Here is a 25919-nt window from a genome sequence, read left to right on the forward strand (position 1 = left end):
CAATTTATAATTTAACAAGTAAGCGCATATTTCGTTATTACCATATTTATTCTAATACAACTTAGTTCGTCGATCAAAAAACTGAAGACACGTTCCCATAAAATGACCTAACTTAATCAGCACAATTAGATTATCTATCATAAAATATTATCATAGCACTTAACCCAGTCCTTCAAGCAAGCAAGGCGAATTGTCGCCAAATCTAAATCATGACCGGACTATCCCCAGCCGGCAGCTCAGCGAATCCCCTTTCCCAGATGCGTTGCTATGGTAACATCTTCCTTTTCAGATATTTTGTTGTGTTTTCTTTTCCTATTTCATCAAGGAAACAATTCTGGATATTTTGGAGCATTGGATCAGTTTTAATTTTTTTTTTTACTTTTCCTCTTCGTTTCATTTAAATCGCCTCGTTCATGAAATGAAATTGCATTTTATGATCATTCGTGCGGCAAGCAATTAATGAGATTGGATAATATGGCAGAAATTTTAAAAATCTTGATATATGAAATAGCGCTGATAAACAAGATAATGCCCTATTTTATTGCGAAAAGTGTTCGGTTTAAATTAGATGCTTATTGTATTGAACGATCATTTTAATGTCTGTCGCTAGTTTTTTTTTCTTCCTTTTTACGTTTAATTTTAGTGCACTATAAGCAGATCATAAATATCTTTAACAATTTATATAAATATCGCTTGTACCGATTATAATTGGCAATTGTAATGATTAAAGTAGTTTCATTTTTTATAACCGTCCCCTAACAGCCGCCCCAATTCTGAGTTTACCATTACCAATGTTCATAAATATCTTTAACAACAATTTATATAAATATCGCTTAGACCGATTATAATTGGCAATTGTAATGATTAAAGTAGTTTCATTTTTTTATAACCGTCCCCTAACAGCCGCCCCAATTCTGAGTTTACCATTATCAATGTTCATAAATATCTTTAACAACAATTTATATAAATATCGCTTGTACCGATTATAATTGGCAATTGTAATGATTAAAGTAGTTTCATTTTTTTATAACCGTCCCCTAACAGCCGCCCCAATTCTGAGTTTACCATTACCAATATTCAACTCCGTAATCTTCTAAGTTTTAACCCAATCCAGGAGATAAAGAAACTCCTGGATGCATAATTGAGAGAAATTTGCTACCGTAAGGGACTTTTTGATGGAATTAACTCGCATTTGCGTTACTTGGAGAGGAAAACCTCTCATGGTTAGCTTGAAGGCAAGGGGACTCATGATCAGTCTACAATTGAGGATATTTTATGTCAGCACTATGGTCAGTGCAAGCCGGGTACAGTATTCGTATCGAATAATCATCGCAAGGATTCGAACCCGGGTTACCTCATTGGGAGACGAGCTCTCTATCTCCTGAGCCACCACTACTCGATTAGCATAATTAGTATCTGTTGCGCAGTTTATGTATACCTTTTGACCTAACTGTGATCAAGATCGTTGTCAAAGGGGTGGGACATGATGATTCAACTCCTCCTCGAAAATAAAGTACGTGCTCGAAAAATACTCCCCCTCAAAGTACTTGTTCAAAAAAAAAAATATGAATTAAATATTTTTAAATAACATTTTTCCATGTGAAACTGTACCGCTGTAGACTAATCGTAAGACGCAGTTCCCAGTAGATCACCGATGTCAAGCTTCCCAGACTGCTGTCAATGAGTGGTGTGCTGACTCTTTTGATCCTCCTGCGAAGGAACCGAGGGTGCGTGATATCAGTCCAGTACAACGCCGTATCGCTTGTCGAATTCATTGAAATATAATTCTTTCTCGTCTACATCTTTTGCTAAACTCAGATTTATTATTTTTTTATATATTTTATTGCAACCATGTTATATTTTTGTTTTGTGTACATTGCAACTTCGATGCGTAATTAGTTTGTTTCTGCATTTCATTTCTTCGTGTCTGTCTTTGTGTTAAGTAGGAAATAATAGTGAGAGAATTGAATTTTTGTCAAAGAATCATTGTGAAAGAATATAGAATGTGTCACTTAAGGGAATTGATGCTTGATTGGCTAGGCTTACTCAAAATGGAATGGAAAGAACAGTTAACGTAAACAAATGCGACGTTTCAATAACCAATCAGGATCGAGATACCAACACTATGTTACTTGCAGATATCCCATTGCAATAGTTTCAGAAGCTCTCTTCAGATATGTAAATAGTTAAATTATTAATTACCGTTTACTGAGCAACTAAGTTTAAATTTCTGATGTTCTAAGAAGTTCACAAATGAAACAATGAAGGAAAAAAAATTTCTCCCCTTCCATCAACTTACTTATTTTAATTCATTTACGTAATAATTTGAATATTTAAGAACATTAAGATTTGAAAACAAGAACATTAAGTTCTTTGCACAAAAATACAAATAAGAATAGAATAGTATAATTTTTGATCTAATTGTCCTAATTGAACTTTCATGTCTAAGGATGATGGCCTTAGGAACTCATCTAAAATAATAATTACCGTTATTAAGGGAAAATTTATTAGTTTTTTAAAGTATATTTTCTGCTCTCTTCATGCATCTTAAAGTGACTTTATAATTTAATGTTGTCGCTAATGCATTGTTTCTAATTATTTATGACATTAATAATAAGTAATAACTAATTAAAGCCTTATTGACTTCGAAATACTATAGTTTTAACTGCACATCGAATCTTTTTTTTTCCTCTCATTTATATCAGAAATATGTTTATCGATAGAAGTAAAATTAGCATTGTTATGAACTTATGCTTAAGTAATGTTATAAAACAAAGCAAATATAAAATAACATTTTTATACTATTCGGTATCAATAAACCAAAACATTAGATAGCCTGAAAAAAAGCAGAAGTTTAAAATTCAATAAGGAAATAATACTTTTTATTAATTCATTTGTTTGTTTATTCGTTTATTTATTTACCCACGTGCCTAATACCATAAGGTTTATTTAAATATAGGTAAAAAAATTACAGTAGGGTGCACATCTTATTTTAGCAATTTTTTTTTTTTTTTTGCTCCAGAAAACAGAGAAAATTACTTAACAGGTTGACTGCCACGTCACCCATATTTGGGTGGCTCTTATTTGACTAGTTGCGAAAGATTTTCGAATGTATTTGAAAAGATATTTCACAGGAAGTAACAAAACTATTGAATTGCTATAAAAGTATTACAAAAATGATTTATTAAGAAAATTATTGTGAGTCCCGTTAAAAGCTTTCTTGTTCACTGCTATTTAACTCACAAAGAAATAAGTTTTCCATTTTTCTTTTCGAAATTTCTACGAATTAGAGTAAAGGTGTTAAAAGTGAGATTTTTCTAATAATAAGAAATCGCGATAAAAAATAATAGGAAGTTTTGAGATTTAATATTCTGTAAAAGCTCTAAGTTTCAGTACGCAATCCATAGAGAAACTCTATTCTACACTCTAACCAAATCATAGAGTTGACAACTTTCCATCATGCCTTCTACAATACATCTTCTAGTAAATCCTCTCCTCAACTGATGAAATGGTCAATCTCAGTTTGGCATTAAATAATAACATCCTACTTCAAATCTTGAGTGGTTGTTGATATTAATATTTGACATCAAATGATCTCTGACAAATTCAGCTAAACGGGAAATTAAAAAGCGATGTAACTAAAAGAAATGAGTTTCTCCGTTAATAATTGCCACTTATAAAATTTTGATGTCAAATAAATAAATTCAATACTGAATTTATTCTATAAATTTTTAAAAATTTTGTTAAAAAATTTTAAATTTGTACAATGAATAAACATGTCGATATTATGTAAAAGTTTCAATTTTAAAAAAAGAAACTCGAAATCTATTTCTTGGATATATAAAAATTATAATATTAGATGAAGAAAAAAAAATATTTAGAATTTTAACTTTTCACTTTATCATGTCGCCTTGCATTTTAATATGATGTACATTTATTTTCAAAGAGAGGCTTAGATCCACAAAATATTTCGTTAACCTTTTAACGCAGATGGAACACTAGTGTCTCTTCCATGTATTTGTTTCTTACGTTCTAATCGAAAACAAAAATATATTTTGGCATTTTTTAATCATAAAACGCAGTATTATAGTTACTAAAAAATCTGTTTGACTATCGGAATTATATTGGTGCTAAAATATAAAATCCAAAAAAAAAAGTAATTTGAATTTTTTTTTTTCCATTCCAATAACGGGTTTCGCAAATTAAAGAAATTTCAACGATGAATAATAGTTTCTCTTATATCTAAATAACTGCAAATAAGGGCAAATTTGAAAAGTTATTGTTTGGAAGTAAGCCATAAAATAATGAAGCGGCACTTTACCTGTAACTCAGAAAAAAGACATCGATGTTTAATGCTCTATTTAATAACCACAAATTATTGAAATGTTAAATGAAAAAAAAATTTTAATAATTTAAATTTCTCATTTTTTACACAAGTATTCTTATATAATGTGTATTCATTTTCAAAAAGTGGCTTAAAACCACAAAATACTTCTTTAAAACTATAATATATTTGATTACGCCACAATATATTTCATAAAACCACAAAATATTTCATTAAATAAATGCTTTATAATTAGGCAGATACAGAGTACGACATTAAATTATGCCGCTTAGATTTCTCATTTACCATTTATAGCTGCGAAATATTCGAGGTAATGCAAAATGTCTCATTTTGGTAAATGATTTAAAAACTCTTAATACAACAAGGGAAAGATATTCTTTTCTACCTCAGTTCCTATTATACGGAATATCCTTTCCGCTCATAATAAATGCGGGGATGTAAATTAGCGGAAATCACCTCATTTCAAATCCGCGAAATTTCCGTAAGCTTCTCACAGCCTTTATGAATTTCCGTAAAAGCAGGCAGCCAAATAGATTTACGAGCCTAGCCATAATAATGTAACCCAACTTTCCTTAATTATTTTATTTTTTGCGAGTTTCATTATTACTCTGGTAAACTGTATCGTTTTATTTATGATAGTTATAAGGTTCTTATTGTTCTCATTAATTCTATTATTAAGAGCAAACAAATTCTTTTTTGGAGTAAGTTGACAAAAAAAAGGGATGCTATTCGATAGTTATTAAATCCTGGCAACTGGAAATGTCTTCCCTTAGCTATACTTTCTTATCAATATATAATCTCAATAATTGTAATAAAAAAAATCAAAATTTATATTAATTTTATTATTATGAAAAAATTAGTTATAATAAACCCTTTAAATCAATTTTGAATCATAAAACTTTTAACTCTAGCCTATAAGCAAAGAAACATGAACTTGTTTGAAGAACCATAATATTTCCCTTTACTACACTACATTGTTGGAAACAAGAAATATAACATCGTTTACATTTTTTGCAATTTTAATAAATTACAGAGTTGAACCATATTATGGTGCGAGTTAATCCTTTTTAAACTTGATTACACAATATGAATCAACTTGAACGAAAACATGGTTCAATAATACGATGAATAATAAAACTTTTAAATCTAACCTATGGACTCGAAAAAAATGCACTTAATTTAAGAGCCCTAAGATTTTACTTAACTAAATTACAATGCAAAAATTTAACATAACACTGTTTAAATTTATAGCAATTTCTAATACCTCACATAGCTCAACCATACTTTAATGCAAAACTTTTTGAACTTGATTTTAAAATGCGAATCAAGCATTATTCAATTTAAAACCTATTTTAAGTCACAGAAAAATATCACGATATTATAGTTCAAACTCTAGATATTATGGTACAACGGCACAATTTATTTTCTAGTTAGATTTCTGTTACAGACTGTAACAATTCACCTAATACGGCTTAAGCTCGGGAGCCGCTAATAAGCACATTACTTAGCCAAACTTCAGATTAACTAGGGTAATCCGTTAAAGTGTGGAATCAAGAGTTTTCAGCGATTTATTTAAGTAATGTACGCAATTACGGTTTCCGTAATTAAAAAAGTTCAAAAGTATGCTACGCTTGTTGTATCAAATAATTTATTTATTTGTTTGATTATATTTATCGACTTGATTCATCAGACATTAAAAAAAGAAATAAATTACAATATGTAAATTTCCTTAATTGTAATAATATTTCAACTGTTTGATTAATTGCATTAATGTATTTAAAGTGATGAGTGATTCCGTCAACTAATATATTAATTGTTTGAAAAATAGTAAATTGATTTTTTATATAGCGAAAAATAACTATATAATATTATGTTAATTCAAGCGTACGGAAACGTTGCTGCTGTGTCACCAACGATCTCATCTTCACTTTAACGAGACTGCTTAGTAGATTATCTAGATAGTTTGCGGAAGACCTAGATAATTTGAGAACTTTAACTAGATACGTTAACGGATCACCGCATTTAATCTGCCCATTGACTAGATAATATTTTGTATAACTGATTTCCAGTCTTGCGCAATAACAAAAATACTACATGTTAGACATTTTGAAGCCCACAGAAGGATTATATCGTTCAATTTTGTGACGAACTTAATAAAATGTAAAATTGTACCATATTATTGTGCAAACTAATTCTTTTTTAATTTTTTTGTTGGACAGTATGGTTTTTCTATGGTTTAAAATAGATATTATGGATTAATATTCCACTGACTTTTCAAAAGTGTACACATTTTTCGAAATTTCGAAATCATTTGTAAAACAAGATCCAATACTATTCCTCAAAAAAAAAAATTATATATATATATATATATATATATATATATTATATATGTGTTTATATACATGTTTATTATATATATATATATATAATAAACACAAATAACAATAATAAAACAACATAAAATATTATAAAAGAAAAACTATTCATGGGAAAAAGCAAAAGTCTTCCTCAGGACACATCTTTTGCTATAATTTTATGCGATATTTCTGAATAAAGAATAATTATCCTATGATAAAAATTATTTTTTAAAGTGTGTCGATATCGTTAAAAAATTCAGCTGAAAAAGAGTATGAAATAAAAGAAAGCAGAAATCAAACTACTTAAAAAAAAATTATTAAAATATATTAACCATTTCACGTACATCATCACATAAGAACAAATAAAAACACGCTTAAAATTTTTATAGACTTTTAATACCACGCAACAAAACTGTTCCCGTTCTAATTTTATTTTTACATTGATTTCATTAAAAAAGTGATTGACGCAGGAACTACTTAATTCTTTAAATGTTTTCAATAGAACATCGCCCATTACTCCCCTGTGTCAATTATCAAGATTGTTTCTGAAGCAATTAATTCTAAAAAGGGTGCAGTTCCTCCTTTTATGGACCGGAAATCTGTTATACGCATTAACCTCCCACTTTTTAAAAAATGAGCTCTTTTGTCGGCAACTTCGTTAATAAGATCGTTAGAAGATATGCCTATATCATCTGCTTTATTAAAGAATATTTATATCACTGCTTTAATAAATAATATTTATATCATATATTAAAGAGCATTTATATTTAATCACAAGTCGAATTATTTTATATGAATATTGACTTTTATTGTTTTAAGGCTCTTATAACTTATTAAGTACTTGATAATTAATATTTTTATACACATATGAGACAAAATATTTACTTTCAAGAATATTATTTTTTTATAGGAGAAATAGTTCCCTCAACAAGGTACGACATTATTATTATTATATTGACAAGAAATATTATTCAAACATTTTTTAACGGGTATAATTAATATAGTAATGTGAAAAATAAATATGCAATCAGTGTTCACTATTATCTAGAAAACTTGATACACGTTACTTTTCTATTTCTAAACACATTACCGCTCCTCAAATCAAACATTTTGAGTAGATAAAATTGGGAATTTCAAAATTTCACTTCCACTAAATTCGTCAGTTTATATATTTAGGATTGAAACTACTGCAATTCCTCGAATATATAAATATAATATTTCAAATAAAATTAAACTTACTTTTCGGAATATCCAAACAAGTGTCTTTATCATAATGATCTCCCCAACCATCCCATTGTAATCTTGACAACATTTAGCTAAGCACAAAGCAGAAATAATTCCAATGAAGTCTTAAACATTTTTTTTTTCTTTTGACAATCACTCTTAACTATCACAGCTATTTGGAGAACTAGTTACAAGTTACCATTCTATTTGCATTGGAGCATAGATTTGAGTTGGAAGCATGTTCGTAGAGTACAAAACGTGTCTTCGATTATAGCATCAAAACGCGTGTCTTCAACTTCCACGGGTCATTTACTGAAAATTTGCTGAAGCTTGACCAATCTTGTCTCTTAAAGCCCCTAATGATATGTTGTTTTTCTTTCTTTTTTTTAATTTAAGGTGCACTCTCAGAGATTCTTGACAAAAATAAATAAATAAAAGTTCCACAATGAAGAAGAGTTTTTTGAAATATGAAAAACTAGTTGCACTGGACGCTCTTTGTTGATAATACGCTTCAGTGAGTTCTTGTACAATATAGTGTTACACTTGCGACTGTTTATAGTAGTCTGAGTCAGAGCTTCTTATACTTTATTTACATAAAAGCCCATTTTATGGAAATTACGCTTATATTTGGACACAATTTGTTATGTTTGAGATTGTTTTTAGCAATCTGGAACAGAGCTCCTTAAACTTTTTTACTCAAAACCCCGTTTTATGCAGAAGACGCATGTGTTTCGATAAAATTTGTTATTATTGGATAAAAATGCTTAAGATTAGGATAATTAAAGTTGTAAATTTATCTCGTAATTAAATGTTTTGAGGTAATATAAAGTCAGTTTTTTTAAAACGTGATATTTTCCCATCAAATTGCTTCTTAGTAATTTTTCCAGATTAGAAACTATGCAAGCTTCCTGAATTCGTGCAAGGTATCAGTACAATGCACAAAAACATCTTATTGTCTACAAGATAATAGGTGTTTACACTAAAACCGCACTCCTGAACAATATGAAAATGCGGCTTATCATTACATTAACCATTTTAGTTCGATTCTGATTATCATGATTTGTTATTGTGACTTATCATTTCATTACCCTTCGATCCATTTCCTATTATCACGAATTTTTAACGGAATTTTGCCGTTTCCATTTTCTCTTCTAGAAATTTTAACAATTCAATAAAACTATTAAGATTTATAATTCAGTTGCGAAACTTTCAGCATAAAAATTAAAACTGTATTATGTCAAGATGAAAAAACGAAAACTTCAAAGCTAAACTGAGTTAAGAAGAAAGGAAATGCATTTATATATATATATATATATATATATATATATATATATATATATATATATATATATATATATATATATATATATATATATATATATATATATATATATATATATATATATATATATATATATAGTTTAAGATCTATAGAAGCTTTGAGTCAAATACTATTAAATAACGTGAAATAATCAATGCACCAGTTTCCTTATCAAAAAAAGCATTGTTGAAAAACCTATTCTAATTATTGCATTTAGGAAGAAAATGCTTCAGTTGAATTGAGTCTCATGTAGAGTTTAATGATATAAAGCCGGACTGCTACCGTCTGTATTGCTCAAAATGTAATCCTCATTACATACTCGAGGTATAGTGATCAAACGCTACTGAAAATTAAGGCTGGCTAAAAAAAAAAATTTCAAAAACTAAGAATTGATCACGCTTACATGAAGAAGACAAATCATATAAGAATGCTTTTGCGCTTTTTTGAAAAGAATCTCGAAAGCGAAACATATCGAAAGATAATGAAATCTCTTTTAATAAGTGTTTGCCAAGCAGATGTTTTGTCCATGATCATTAAAATGATTAAAATATTATAATTTAAAATACACATGATTATTAGTTGAAATAGAATGAAAATATTATTTTCTTTACTGCTCTCTATCTTTTCATATTTTCCAACTTTAGTCTCCAAAATAGAGTTTTTGAAAAATCTTTCAAATCTAATATGATTTACTTCTGAAAGTTCAATATTTTCTTCGTAACATAGAAATTTGAAATGGAGAGTCAGTATTCAAAAATTAAGAAAAGCTTGGAAAAAAATATTTTTCACAATTTTTTTAAAAAGAAAATTTATAACTTTGTATTTTTTTAATGAATTAGTTTTCAAAAAAAATTATGACTTTTCTTATTTTGCACTAAAAAAGAGCAAAGAGACCAATCTTTCCGTTCAAATGTGGCCATACAATTTTGATTCAAAATTTGGGATACGTTGGTATCCGAGACAAAAAATAAAGTTGAATGTTCTAATATGAAATAAAAACTTCGAAAAGCTTAAAAAGTATTAATTATAATATTTAAATTAATTTCTCGAATATAAGCAAATAAACGTACAATTTATTATTTTGTATTCATTATACATTCAGAAAGAAATGGGAGGTTTTAATTATAGTGAATATTTCACTAAAGACATTTATTTGTTTGGCTTATGATTTAAAAAAGAACAATGCATTGCATAGTTGAGTAAGCAAACGGTATCATAGCTCACTGGTTTGATCATTATCTTTTACGGTTTTTCTCTCTTTTTTATGTTCTTTATTGTCTTTCTCATTTTTTCCAACAAAACGATAAAATCAACAGTCCATTCACTGTCTGTAGTATGAATGCAGACGATACCGAGACTTGTCTGGAATATAAAATTGCCCCTTAAAATAAATTTTTCTGTTGGTTTAATTAAACATGCTTCTTGAAGCATTCTGTAGAATTTTTTTATATACATTTCGAAATTTTTCTTCTATTCCCCTTATACTTATTATTTGAGACAAATGGAAGTTTTAAAAATGCAATTCTTCATCAACGACATAAGAAAATGCAATTCGATAAAAAAAAAAGTTTACCTAAAATTTATTTTGCAAATAGTTTCAAACGATAATTATATTTAAAAAAATCCGTGATAAATAAAAAAATTTAAAAATGCTTTGTTTAAGGAAATAAAAATAGAAATCAGAAATTGAAATACATTTCAAGACAAAAAATACATTTAAAGATCTTTATACAGCATTTCACAGTTAATCAATAATCAATTCTTTCTTATTTAACACCAATATGCATTTGAAGCTCTTTGGCATAAATCTTACAAGTGATTTGAGAGTTCTGAAAATTGCTTCGTCCAATTTTTTTTTTCCAATTCTACCTACCATTCTTTAACTGCTTTCTTTCCGACATTTTCTAATTAATTTTTCATTATTCACCTCAAATTTTGCATGGGACAGAGATGAGGCATATATTTCATTATACTTCATTATACTTCACTATCATCCACTATCATTATATCCACTATATACATCACATATACTTCATTATCATCCAGCCATTTTGTGGTTTGTCTTGAAGTGTGAGAACTAACATTATCTAGTTCTAACAAAAAGCAGCCAAGGTAAAGTGGTTCGGTAGTGTGAAATCTTTTATTAATGATATCAAAATATGCGAACGAATTAACAGTTCCATCAATGACAGATAAGCAAGTTTTACCTCTGGCTTCTCAGACCATTTACTTCAGAGAATGTTTGGATGCTGATTTAGTACCTCTATCTTTGCACCAGATTACTAATTTGTTGCTATAAAATGAAAAAGTGCTTCATCGAAAATCCAAACATTTTTATAGTTCCTGTTGAAGTTACAGACTAGCCACAATCTGGAAAAATTAAGAACTGGGGACAACTATTTCATGAGGTTAATGTAAATTTTGCAGACTTTAATTTCAAGTTGATTTTAGGAGCTTAGTTTATCATTTGTAACACAAATACTTAATTTACAAATACTTTTGATCGATAGTAATCAATTAAAATATTTTGTTTCCTTGATTTTTTTCTACCAGTTCTTAATTTTTCTAGAAGAGGCTACCCCTACATTTCATGATTTCATTTAACTCTATCATATTTTTATTTACATGTTAAAAAAAATCACTCGTTCCAACCAAATCGCATTTATCAGTTTTATGTGTGCAATTTTTGCTTTTCTTTTCAAATTAGTATTTTATCGTTCTATGCGTGATATTCTATTCTTACCAATTGCTGAGAAAAATGAAAAGTTATCCAATCTCTTGCTTTGAGCACTTTCGTTATTTTTAGATGCTTTTTCGTACGAAAAGTTGTAGCTTTGCTTTTTCAAGTAATTTCCATCAGTTTTCGGCTGCCATGAATACCTATTACTATAATAACTATAAAAATTAACTATAATAACTATAAATAAATAAAATAATTTTAAAAAATTTGATCTGTTTAGAATAGTTAGATCTGTTTAGAATAGTTAGATCTGCTTAGCAGTTAGGTTCACTTTTAATATCTTTTATACTTAAAATGAAGTCGTCACAAGAATCCCCTAAGATGCAAAACTTTAAAAGTCTCACTAATTATTTTTATTTTTATTGTAAGGAAGGGATCAGCTGTAAAGTTGTGGATTGAAGCAGCATTTTAATTTGACTATCTTGAAAAGAAAACTCTAATTTGTTCATATGGTCCCTTGATAAATAATTTTGTAAATTTGCATGCAATTTGTAAATTTGCATGCAATTTGTATTTGTAAATTTGCATTCTTAAATGACAAATAAAGTAGTGGCACCTTGGTAATACTTGGCACCATTATCTTCTGAGTTGGGTTCAATGACAAAGGGTAATAAAACCTAAAAATTTAATTTGCCGAGAATTTTTTTATAAACCTTGCTCAATATTAACAACGATTAAAACTACCATTTTCTAAAAAGTGATAGATTATTAAGTTTGAAAAAAAAATGCATTATTTGCTTTTCAGAATTGTAATTTATTATAAAAAAATATTATGAACGAGAAGAAAAGGATGTTTAAAAAAAAACTAACGATTAATTTTGTTTATTTCGTTAAATGTATAAATGTGTAAAAAGTATAAATTTAATTGCCGAGAATTTTTTTATAAACCTTGTTCAATATTAACAACGATTAAAACTACCATTTTCTAAAAAGAGATGAATTATTAAATTTGTATTCTTTTTTCTGATCATTTAAACTAACAATTATTTCATAAATGCTGCTACGTAAATTAACAATTACCTAACAAAAAAAGTCTAAATAAACAAGTTTTAAATTTATTCATGCATTCTACCTTTTTATAAATGCTCTAATTTATTACAAATTATTTTGATATTTATGCAACCTTTAAAACTAAACGATTTGAATGGTGTTGAGTTAGGCATTTTATCAATTGCAAATATAAAATAAAATGATAAATAAGCAATCGAAAATAATCATAAACATAATAAAGTGTTTGTAAATAACAAAATGGTTATAAATAGAAAATTATAAAATTTTACAAATTCAATAATTCGTATCAACTATTAGTTCGTTTCGATTACGGATTTATAATTTCAAAGTTTTATAACCTTATGATGAAATTTCTGAATGAATTAATTACACAAATTTAAAAACATTCAAAGAGTATGCATTTTAGAAAATTTCATAAAGATGTATTTGATTTTTAATCTGTTGTTATTTTTGATTTTAAGAATATTTCTTTTTTCCTCCGCAAACTTTTAGTAAATATAGTTATAAGGGAATCGATTAACTTGTAATAAATACAATAATGCAAACAAATTTAATTTTATTATTACAAATTTAATCGGAAGTGCGTGAATCGCATGCAGCCCCCAGGGCCTAATTGGGCCTAACTTAACCTAATTGGAGCCCGGGGCAAAAACTTCTTTGGGGGCCCCCTCTGTTTCACTACTTCAGTAATAAGGAATTGAAATTTATGGAGGCATTTAAAAATTTCACCTCAATATATATATATATATATATATATATATATATATATATATATATATATATATATATATATATATATATATATATATATATATATATATATATATATATATATATATGTATATATATATAATAAGAAAATTTACTAGAACCTAAAATAGCTGTAAAGTCCCCCCTTCCCTCCAATGGTCCGACGAATTATCGTTCTGTCCATTTTATTGATTTTCTGATAATTCTATTTCCATCGGCAGAATGCAGGTTTCTGATTGTTAACTTTAATACATATCCTTGCTGAAATTAGGGAAGAGTGCTCGACTTCGCGCTTAGGTCGTTGGACTACCGAAGCGGGGGATGCCACCCCCTTTGCAGAGGATCAAAATTGTGACGGCATGTCTTCGGATCATCCTCAGGGGTGTTTCCCAGACCGTCGCCAAAAGCCCATTGTGCAGCTCTAATGTGACGTAAAATGAACTACAACAGCGACATTAGGGCAAAATTCAGCTAAATTTTCACAATTACGTTGGCTCACTTAATCCAATCGTTGTTGTTGTTGTTGTATCACTTAATCCAATCGGAAGCCTGTATCTTTGTAAATTCATCGCATTTTGTTATATGTGAAGTACAGGCTTGCGATTAGCCAAATTTGTCCATCGTAATTAGGAAAATTTAGCTGCATTCCGCACTAGAAGGCCATGGATTTTTGTGTTCATACGATAGATAAATGAAGAAGCTAACATAAAACTGACGGATTTTACACTGTACTTGATGTACCCCCCCCCCCTTGATGTGGGGCCCGGGGCAACTGCCCCGTATGCCCCTGTCTTTATCAGGTTCTGGCAGCCCCTGTCGGAGAAATGGAGAGAATTGAGAATATGATTGGTGCAATGTTTTCGCATTGACAAATTCTGAAGCAGTAAGAATGATCTAGTTTCTTGGGCTAAGAGAGTAAAAAGTCTCATTTTGCTGCATTATTGGCAAAAGCAAGCTCATAAATAAAGTTACCTCAGTGTAAATCGTCGAACCAGTATATTCAGTGCAATCGGTTGCTTCCGTTTAGTTTGCTCAGTAACGAAGAATATCATTGCGAGTGGACGCTTTTGCACTTTATCCGTGCTTTGAGTTTACACTAAAACTTTGCTTGTTAGTGTATTTCGCAATAGTAAATAAATGTGAAAAATACGCTAAAATTTGGATAGTCGTCTTGACATATAACTTAATTAGTAAAATATGACTCTGTTAATGTCAAGTATCTTTCGTAGATTAGCAGCTTTTAATAAAATGTTTCATTGCAGTAGTTAGTGGCTGTAGAAATTTAAAACAAAACGTATTTAAACTAAAGCATGAGATTTTAATTGTTTTGTGTAAAGAGATTTACCAGTGATTTCGTTTTGTTTTACATTTATCTGAATGAAGAAAATGAATGAAAAAAAATAAAAGTTGTTGTTAAAAGATAACTAGTGCTGATATCAAATGGATTCAACTGAAAACAAAGAAGTGTGAATTATTCATTTTCTATTGATTAAGTTAATTTCCACTTTAAATTGCTTTAACAAATTAAAGTGTTATGAAATTTTGAAAAGTATTATTTATGTTTTAATTTCAATTATTGATATTTAAACTTAATGAATTGAATTAAAGTTTTCACTTTGTTTCTATCAAGTTAATCTAAATTTTGTTCCAGCAGCAAACAAAATTTGCAATTATTAAAAAGACATTAAAAGTGTGATTGCATATTGAGAGTTAAAAGTGACCCACAAAACCATTTAAACTTATACCTGCTGTGTCTTAAATATTAATAAAAATACGAAAGGAATAAAAAGTAACTGAAAGATTTTTTTTAATTTTGCTGTGTAACACTATAAGTTATTGAACTATATTTTGTTCAGTGAGAAATGATAGTGAGTGAACTAAACAACTTGGTACTTAGCATTACCTTTGGCTTATCGGCACCAAGGCACTGCTAGTCTAAGTTGTTCTTATTACAAAAGAATTGCTCGCTCATTAAGGAAGTAATCAATCCTTATAAACAACAAATTCTTTATGTTTACCTTCTCTATCAGTACTCGTTTAACAGAATAAGTCTCTGCATTCCTCTAGTATCAATTTAGTGGTATATTAATAATGTATTTAAATTAACTCAAAAATTGTGTTGTTCAATTTAAATTAAAAGTTTTGAGTTGGAAGGAATTTGATCTAATTTACTTTAATTTTGTTTATAGTTTAATGAATTCAAGAATATTGTATACTTAGAAAAAATTAAGTTGTTTAGGCTTCCAGGGGTCTGTTCAGGCCAAATTTACAACCGTTTAGCGGTACCTTCACAAATTCAACTTTAGGAAAAACGGTAATTAAGTTATTAAAAATTTATTTAACGTTTTTTTTGTATCCCTAGGAAACGATAAATCCATATTTTTGTGTTGATTTTTTAATATAATTTTTAATTTTCACAAATTATGTCTAAATTTTCACAAAATAGGTACCTGTCAGAAAAACCTAGACAGACCCCTGGTTTCATGCTTATTAAGTGAGGCAATTTGTATTATTTTACTTCAGTCACTGAAATAAAACTTGAGACTAATTCATAGTTTCGTGTGTTTTCAACAAAATATCAATAAGTCGATCCTCGCCGGCCGAAGACTCCCCGTGTAGTAAATGGTGACTGATGCACGTTAAATCTGTCAAGTCTCAAAGTCCTCCATGTTCCCACAACAAATCAATACCTCTGGGGGTACTGATCCAGGAGTTTCCTTGTCTTCTGGATTGGTTCAAAATTACAAGGCTACGGAGTTGAACGTAAGTAGTCGTAAACCCATGAAATTGGGTCGGCTGTTCAACGACGGTTATAAAATATCAATAAGAGTCATGGTGTCTCGAGATAGAACGTACGCGTCCCTACCGTATTACCAAGTTGAACCCGTTTCAAATCCCTGCCATAGCAGGTCGATACCAATTCTGCACCTGGCTCGCACCAACCACAGTGCTGAGGTATAATATCCTCAGTAGTAGATGGATCATGGGCTATAGTCTTTTACCATCAAGCTAACTGTTGGAGGTTTTGTAGTTTTCCTCTCCATTTAATTTTTGTGTTTTTTTTTTCCTCCATAAGAATTCCTCAATAATTTCAATGATTATGTAATACATAACATAAATTAAAAACAGAAAAAATGTTGTTTAACTAAATAAGTTACTTATAGTTATTTGAAAATAATTATTATTAAACATAAGATTTAAAAAGAATTGTATTTGTAATTTTTTTTTGTACTAAACTTGATGACAATTATGTACATTAGTTTCTAATAACTATTTTTAAATGAATAAGATTCAAAAAATTTGCCCAGAAATTGAAATTAATAAGTTAAAAAAATAAGTTACTTTATGATAAAGTAAAGTAATTAGAATTTTTTCTTGAAAAAAAATTAACTAAATTTACAAATAGTTAAAAAATTTATTCATTCAAATCTCCTTTCTTTCAACTAGTTTTTTCCAAGTCAGATTTTATAGTTTTATTGTATTTTTATTTGCATTGTTTTTGTAAATAAAGAAAAACATTTTGTTTGCAGCTATCGACATCTGAGGAAGATGATAAAAAGTTTGCAAGTGAAGCTGTAAAATTTGTAATTGGTCATACTCGAAATGGGTTTGTTTCATTGTGTGCAAGTGTTGCAACATTACTGAAAGAAAAAGCTAAGTTAGTTCTTTCTATCTATCTATTTTTTTCATATGCTCTCTGCAATCTGTTTTTTGTATGATATAATAAATTTGTAATATTTAAAAGATGCAAAGGAGAAAAAAATGAAATGAAGTGCAATAGCTTATCACCAATAACACTAAATATTGAATTTCATAATATGCTGTCAAGAAAAATAAGAGGGCATTCTACATATATGGTATACAAAAGGATTATTATTATTCTTTTTAAGTGTGTAGCAGGATTATTAGTTTCTAATGGAGAATTTGAATTGAATTATTAAATGTAAAAAGGAAGATAACTAGGCCAGTAGTCTTTCATGTATGACTTCATGCAAAGGGTAAAACTTAAAACGGAAATTATGTTTGTTTTTCCCCAAAATTAGATACCAGAAATCATCTTCCGTTTTCCTCTTTTTAACATATAATATTGTTCATTTAAGCAATAGAAAAATTAAAAGAGGCTTAGAAACTAGAGTTGGCGAAATTTCTGATATTTTTTTTTATTAAAATAATTTTTTCTTCTTCATTTTTTAAGTTTACCAGCCAGTAAATGTGTTAACGGCGCTTAATATTTTTTAAAAACAATAATATAACTTAAATAGTTGATATTTCTAACTGAAACGTTTCAAAAAATTTTATTTATTTACCATGATTACTAAAATTAATCACTGATTAAATAAAATCATTGTTATTTTTGCTCAAGCTTAACTTTCTAAAATTTTGAAGATAGGAAGGCAATTTATCAGTTAGATATCAGATGAAGAATAAATTAGTTTAGATCAGAATACATTAAAGGGAAAAAAATCTTGTAAGTTTCTCGGAGCAGAGCAAGTCTTTCTTCAATATTGGTATTAGCTAACTAAGTATTTAATAAGTTTTGAAAGCGCTTTGAGCAGACCTGTATAAAAAACGCGAATGCCGTTCACAGAAAATTTGTCACCATTGTGGGAAATTTTTTACATTACTAATGAAATTTTTTTTTAATTAAATGTTGATATTCGTATTTGCGTAATTTAAAAATCACGCATTGAGATCCATAATCACACAATTTAAAAAAATAAATAACATCTCACATTGATATTTTTTATTGAAATGTTGATAACATTTTGTGGATAAATGGTTCTTTTTAAACTTTTTTCTTGCTCAAATTTCAGGTACTTTTTCAATTATTTTAAAAGTGTCTTTACACGTAGCATTTTTGGATTCTCAGCTTTTTTGTTTTCTTTTACCAAACTTACCCCTGCGGTACGAACTAATGTAGAAATCTATAAAAATTAAAAAAAACATTTTAATAAAACTCCTGTGATTTTCAAACGAAATTTCGCGAAGATGATGTGGCGACTAGTTACAAGAGTTAATTAGTGCAAGCAGAAAATTTTTATAAGATTTGGTGTTTGCAGGAAGTGCAAAGAAAGCTATTGCACAGTTTGTGAAAGTATTTTTTTCAGTTCCAATTGATTTTTCCTTTTATAAATTTCTATTATATTTCCTATTATGTAAATACTATTTAAATAAGGTGTTATAAATTGTTCCATTGTCATTTATCTAAACTAAAAAGATCCTAATACTTTAATTAAATGTTAATAGGAGATTTTCAATGATATAATATAAATTCATATTTGTTAAATTGCAATTTTTTAAAAATTACTCTATTTTTGTTAATTATTAATCTATTAAATGTTGTCTTGTATTTCATATTTGTATTTTTCCTTTTTTTATTTTGTAGTTTGGAAAAGGAAAATGAAAGTTTAAAAGGTCAAATTGAAAGTCACAAAAAATCACTAAATCCACCTTTTGAGTTAAATTCATTAAATCAAGTAGAAAATTGTTTGAGCTATTATGGAACTTCAAAATTTGTTAGAGATGTGGATCAGATAAAATCGTTTAAGTTTAGGAGAAAAGTAAGTTAATAAATTCGTAAGTTCTTCTCATTTATTGACAATCTGATTAATATTATTAAATTATTTTACAGTTTTGTGTATATGTTTTGTGATGTCTGTTAGGTATAATTCTACGTACAATTGAGTGTCTCTTAAATGAAATTGATTTGTTAGTTAAGAATTTTACTATTGGTTTAGAAATTTTTATTGCAAAATTTTTAGCTGCTCTGTTAAGTTCAAAAGTATATTTAATTATAATTTTTAATTTAAAACAAAGTAGCACATATAATAAATATGATGAAATTTATTATTTTTTATTGTATATGTACAAGACTAAAAAAAAAAAAAGACTCAATATGCAATAAAGAATAATTTGAACTTGTGTTTACTTAGTTATTTTATTTCAGAATTTTTTTGCATTTTATGATGTTAAATTTTCATAAACATTCTGCTGCTGTTGGTTTGAAAAAGAAATAATTGATTGCCTATATTTACTTGAAAAAATTTTATATGTCATTGCTAATACAAATAATGAAAGAGGTTTGAGAAATAGGAACGTTTCAGTGTGAATTGGATTCTTAAAAATTTTAACTTTCAATTGCGTCTCTTATAAAAAATTATGAAAATCCGAAATGGTTTTTAAAATTTTGGTATTTCAATAATAAAAATCTAAAATATTAAAAATTTAAAGAAAAAAAATGTTCACGAATTTCAAAACTAAGGTACCTATATGCCCTAAATGCTATTCCAATGGTTTGAATAATAATCTTTTTTAGAAAATAAACCTTTTTTAAAATGCAATATATCTGTATATTAGAAAAATAGCTCAGGGTGTCATTTAAAAATATTGTTGGGCAGATAAACACGCAGACAAAATATTGATGGATAGAATCATGTATGTTGAGAAACCATCATGAAATAGTAATGATACAATTTGAAAATTGTGTTTACTATAGCCTTTATTATGTACCAAATTTTGCCCTAGAACCAAGCAACAGATAAACTGTTAAGTGGGTAATCAGAAGTTTGCTTTATTTAAAAAAATACTGAAAGCTAGGGTTTACAATTTCCATGAACAAATCCAGTTTTTTTGCCTCCTACTGTGCATTCTAATATATGGTCTAAAGGGCATTTTTTCGGATTGATAATTTTAGGTTATAGAACTGAATTGTTAGGTGCACTTTTAGACATTGGAGAAAATTTAAAAAAAAAAAGGAAAATTGAGAAAATAAAGAAGTGCTTTTAGAATAGGAAAAGATAAAAACAAGTAAAGTTATAAAGGCAACAATATTTGAAAAATATAAAAGCAAGAAATTAGAATGCATAGAAAAATATTTATGTTGCAAAATATAAAGTTAAGCAACCATCACTATTGTTCTAAAAGGATACCTAAAATTGGAAAAATAACAAAGATTAATCTCACTTAGCATTTTACATTTAAACTATTGATTTTATGAACATTAAATAATGTTTTTTTAAACGTTTGTAAAATTCAGAGACTTAATAAATGTTAATGCTATTTGATTAGAATTTTAACAGCGTGTGCTACAAAAGTTTATGCACACATAAATTCTTTTTATAAATTCAAAAATAGTGCATATTTTTCCAATAATTTTGAATGCATAATAAATAGATAAAAAAAGATACCAGATAAAATGACTTAAACTAAAAGCATTTAAAAAAAATTGACATTTTTATCAGTTTTAACTACCACATAAGTTTTAACTACCACAAATAACAATATTTATTCAGAGAGAAAATAAGCTACCAAATTTTTATAATTGATTTGATAAACCATTTTTTAATCAACTGAAACTCAGTTTTGTATTTAATACATAATTTAGTATTTTTCTTTATTTATATTCTACAATGCTATTTTAACGTCTTCTTTCAATTGCGTTTCTGATTAGTACAACTTACCATTCTCATATACAGCTCGTAATATGATGCCTCAAAACATTTTCTATGGCAGGGGTGGCGAACCTTTATACACTAGCGTGGCATTTTTTCTAAAAAATTGTTTAATGAGGTCATAGACGTGCCGTCAAATAATTTTGACTTCATGATTATTGGGATAATAATAATACTAAATACTATCAACTCAAAACTCTTTATTTACATTGAAAAAAAAAAACATTTTTTCCAAGTCTTAAAACAACTTAAAGTAACATCAGTGTGACTTCTGTTTAGATAGATTAGATGACAAATAACTTATATTAGGTTGTAAGATGTTAGTTTAAGCAAGACTGTTAATTTTTTTTTTGCTAGTTATATATTGTTAGCTTGCTTTTTATGATTATTAATTGTTTTTTAGAATTAATTGTTAATTTTTTTATTAATAATTGTTTATCATTTCCTTTGCTTTTTGTGAATTTTAATTTAATTGTTATGTTACATATGCTTTATAGTGTAATAATAATGGGATCGGTGGCGTGCCCAAAATATTGTGTCTCGTGCCAATGGTTCGCCATCCCTGTTCTATGGGCTTAGACCAGGACTAAGTAAAGGGTAGTTTAAAACTACAGTCATTTTAGCCCTAATCAAATGAAACAGTCATGTATGTAGATTTATGTATGTGGCATTGTTTTGTTGGAAAACCCATTTAGGCCCGTCTAATGTATCTCTGAAAGGTAGAAAGAGGTTCCTTAGTGTATTTTGATAGCCAATTGACTCTTCACAATCTCTGAAAAAACTAGTTTGACCATGGAATTCGAAAAAGCCCTAAACTGTAAGCAAGGCTCCACTATGTTTTCTGATAAATGCATCACTTAGGATCTTTGCCAATAAAAACCGTTCCCATCTAGAACACTTTAATTACTCTGTTATTATACCAAACAACACACCAATCTATTCATAGCCATATAATATGTACGTACCAACCCAATCTGCTCTTGCTTGTCTATGATATAGTAAAAGACAAGGAATTTGAAATTGCGCCTTATGCTGTTTCTGATTTCACGAGTTTGTCGATAAATAAAATCTTTTGATACCGTATGGCCCATTTTATTTTTAACATCATTTGTTAAAACAATTTTGATTAAAAAGCCAATTTTTGAACTTTTCTATTTTTTCTATAAGTTGTTTTTCGACTTTTTACATCATAATTATGGTTTCTGATTTTTTACCACGAAATGAAACTCTGCATATATATATTTATTTAGGCTGAAATTTCTGAAGTTGACATATTTTTAAATTTTAACTTCTGAAAATTTATTTATTCATGAACTGTTTTGAAGTTGGCTTTCCGAATAAATTTTGAAAGCAATTTTAAGGATTCATAATGATAGCGGAAAATATAACAACTTGGTGCTATTTGTTAAAAATCTGGATTTATCTACTCCTGTTAGGCAGAAAAGCTAGAAAACTGTAAAGAATTTTTATTCTCTAATTCATGAAAATTATTTAATTAAAAGTAACTGCATAATTATGTATCCCATCAACATAAAACAGTTTAGTTTATGTATAGTGAATAAATTGGATTCGAAATGACATTAAAATATTTTTTATTCTGAAATATATTTGCAAATTTATAATGTGAATTTAGTCATATCTCAAGACAACAGCCAATGACAGGTTTCCTCTATTGCCTCCTATGCCTCAGACCGCAATTTTTCTTTTCTTTTTTAAGCAGCAAAAGCTCATTTTTTGTAATCATTTATCATTATTTTGAAGATTTAGAATTGACAAAATTTAAGATTTAATCTACAAAATGTAATCCTAAAAATACATTCCAAGTTCCTGTTTTAGAAAAGTGTGTGCTGTAAAAAAAATTTTATTTTCCTGAGTGTTTTTTTTTTCCATTTGAGTATTATGATTCATGTAACTTTAGTTAACAATGTGCATAACAATAAAATATTATTTTTGTGAATTTAGGATGTTTGTCAAGTGTATAGGTCTGTAAGATATTGTTTATGCAAGGTATGTGCCAAAGAGTTAATGCAAGACAAAATATCTCCTCCTTTAAAAAATGGTGATAGAATTGTGGTTGCTGGCGAAATATGTGGATCCGTAGTATATTTTGGTCACATTGATGAATTGAATTTTCCTGAAATATTTGTTGGACTGCATTTAGATGAAGCAGGTAAAGTACATAATTTTCTAGTTGAATTAAATTTGTAGCAGATAGATTTCTTTTGACACAAATAATGGAAAAACTAAATACAAAATTCTATTTCAATGATATTTTTTGATTAATTCAAAAACAGAGAAAACAAGAGCTTGAAATTTAAAGAAAAAAATAGTTTATTTTGTAAAAAATTTGTTTTTTATGCCTGAATAACTATTTTTTAGAGTAGAGATCTTCATACAGCATGCGAATATCACCAATCTGGTCTGAATCAGTTTATTATTATTTTAAAATTTGCAATGTGAATAAATGCAAAATAATAACACAAAAATAAATAAATAAAAATGCAGTAACTAATATACATATTGAAATCGAACATTTTAATTGTAATTATTGATATAAAAATTTACAATAAGTAACATGATATCACACCAAAGCTATCTCACTTAATTGCTGATTATGAAGCAAAATGTTGCACGCACATCATTCATAACTGCAGTGTAATGGAATAATGATTAAGCTAGCAGTCATCATTTTAGACAAAGGATCATTATTTTAGCTAGTTAGTAGAGGTTCAGTGCTAATTGAAAATTTTTACTTCATGAAAATACAAATCTCAATAGATTTATTGAGAAATCAAATCTATACATTTTTATGGTATTTGCAAGTGTAAAAAAAATTATATACATGTTTTATAATTTTGCAAACGGAAATTTTATTATATTTTTTATATTCATTTATTTAAATAGATTTTTATAAATAAAATTTTTAATTTAAGAAAAAAAATTTTAAAGAAACATTCATTTTAAAAAATCTTATTTATAATAGTTGATTGTTATTTTAATTAAATAAACAAAGTTACTAAGCCATACAAAGGGATTAAAATTTGCTTTGTTGTAATAAATATTTTGCGGTTAAAAAAAAAAAAGTAAAAATTTCTCGGTTAAAAATTCTTTACATTCATGTAATTTGAAAATAAAAAAAATAAAGAATTAATAAAGACAATAACAAAAAAATTTTAAAAAACAATTTGTATTTTACAGTGGGTGATTGTAATGGAACTATTAACAGAAAAACCTATTTTGAAGTGCCATCAGCATATGGTCTATTGGTGCCTCTCTTCAATGTATGTTGTATTATGAATTGAATACTTTGTAATGTATTATTTTGTTGAATGAAAGTCTGTTTTTAAACGTAAAGTTTGGATTGTTTGTAATGTAAATTGTATTCAGTGGCATACAAAAGTTTTAGCTCAGTATATTTGATTACAACAAAATAAAATAAAAATTATTTGTCTTTGAAAACAATTTGATATTTTCAATACAGGATACTATTAATATCTTTTTAAAGTTTCATGTATTAATAATCAGAAGCTGAAAGAAGTTATATAAAATATACTGGCCGTAAACTTTTCATGTTGCTGTATATGCAATAAATTGCGGTTGTATATTGTATTACTGTTAACTTTTTTACTTAGTGGTGAAAATGAGTTAAACCTCTTGAAGGATAAGCAAGGTGTTAGCGTTAAACTACTAAAAAAATTAAACATTTGTGAGAAGTGAAGATTTATTTTCATTGCAAGTGTTGACACAATTCTTATTAGTCAGAAATTGATAAATCACACTCATTTATTATTTACAATATCTAAAAAGCACATAAATAATTGAATATTTACAATACATTTTACAGGATTACTTTCTGTATAAAAATAAATAAAATTGATTCAGATGCTTCATTGCATCTGATATTACAAAAGTTATGATTAGGAAAACATGAGATTCAGAATAATTTTCTCATAAATGTACCATTTAATATTTAATTCATATTTTTGAAATATAGTAAAACAAGCACATATTCCTTCTCCATATTGCTATAATGAAATGATTTTGTCAAATGCAAAGTATACTTCAATTTGGAAGACATTGATTTTTTTTTTTATGAAAAATAAAGAATTGTTTGTTTAAATAGAACATTTTAGTTTGTTAATAACTTTCTGAATGAAAAGCAATACCTGAAATATATTTTTAAGCTTAATAACAAATAAAGCACCTTTTTACTCAATTACAGAACTAAAAAGATATGTTATTTTTGGATGAAACATTTTTTTTTTTTAATTTTATTTACAATATTTTTTTTTCTTTCTAAAAAGGGTTAGGTCAGTAGCAAATAAAGTTTTCAGAATTTAAAAATAGAATTTTAGGCATTAAGTACCATTGCTTGAATTTTCTAAAGGAAAATGCTATAAGGATGCTATATGACTTTCAGATTTATATTTACACAGTATACAATGATGGAATCTATTTTAATAACTTAAAATGAATTTAACTCTTAAAAAAATCAGCATAAATATTATTCAATAACTATATGTTGATGTATTTATGGAGACAAAAACATTAATTTGTATTTTATTATTACATTAAGCATTGTTCTCTTTAACCATAAACATATCAATGCTAATGAAAAATTTTCCATTGAGAATATGCTTAGAGAAATGTGCTGACATACATAAATTATTGCAAAAAATCTAATTTCTGCTTTGAAATGCATGGACTGACACACTTTCAG

General features: G+C 27.5%; 1 protein-coding gene across 1 annotated transcript; it reads left to right on the forward strand.

The window, feature by feature from the left end:
- Positions 1-14733: 14733 nt before the first annotated feature.
- Positions 14734-24917, forward strand: LOC107453197 (uncharacterized). Its single transcript, XM_016069923.4, has 5 exons — positions 14734-15212; positions 17279-17406; positions 19135-19309; positions 23162-23369; positions 24398-24917. The coding sequence occupies exons 1-5, from the start codon at positions 15189-15191 to the stop codon at positions 24499-24501; spliced, it is 639 nt and encodes a 212-aa protein (XP_015925409.1). The 5' UTR covers positions 14734-15188; the 3' UTR covers positions 24502-24917.
- Positions 24918-25919: the final 1002 nt, after the last annotated feature.

This window comes from Parasteatoda tepidariorum, chromosome 9, assembly GCF_982258835.1.
Source record: "Parasteatoda tepidariorum strain Cologne lab strain chromosome 9, Ptep-v5.0, whole genome shotgun sequence".
NCBI classification, from domain to species: domain Eukaryota; kingdom Metazoa; phylum Arthropoda; class Arachnida; order Araneae; family Theridiidae; genus Parasteatoda; species Parasteatoda tepidariorum.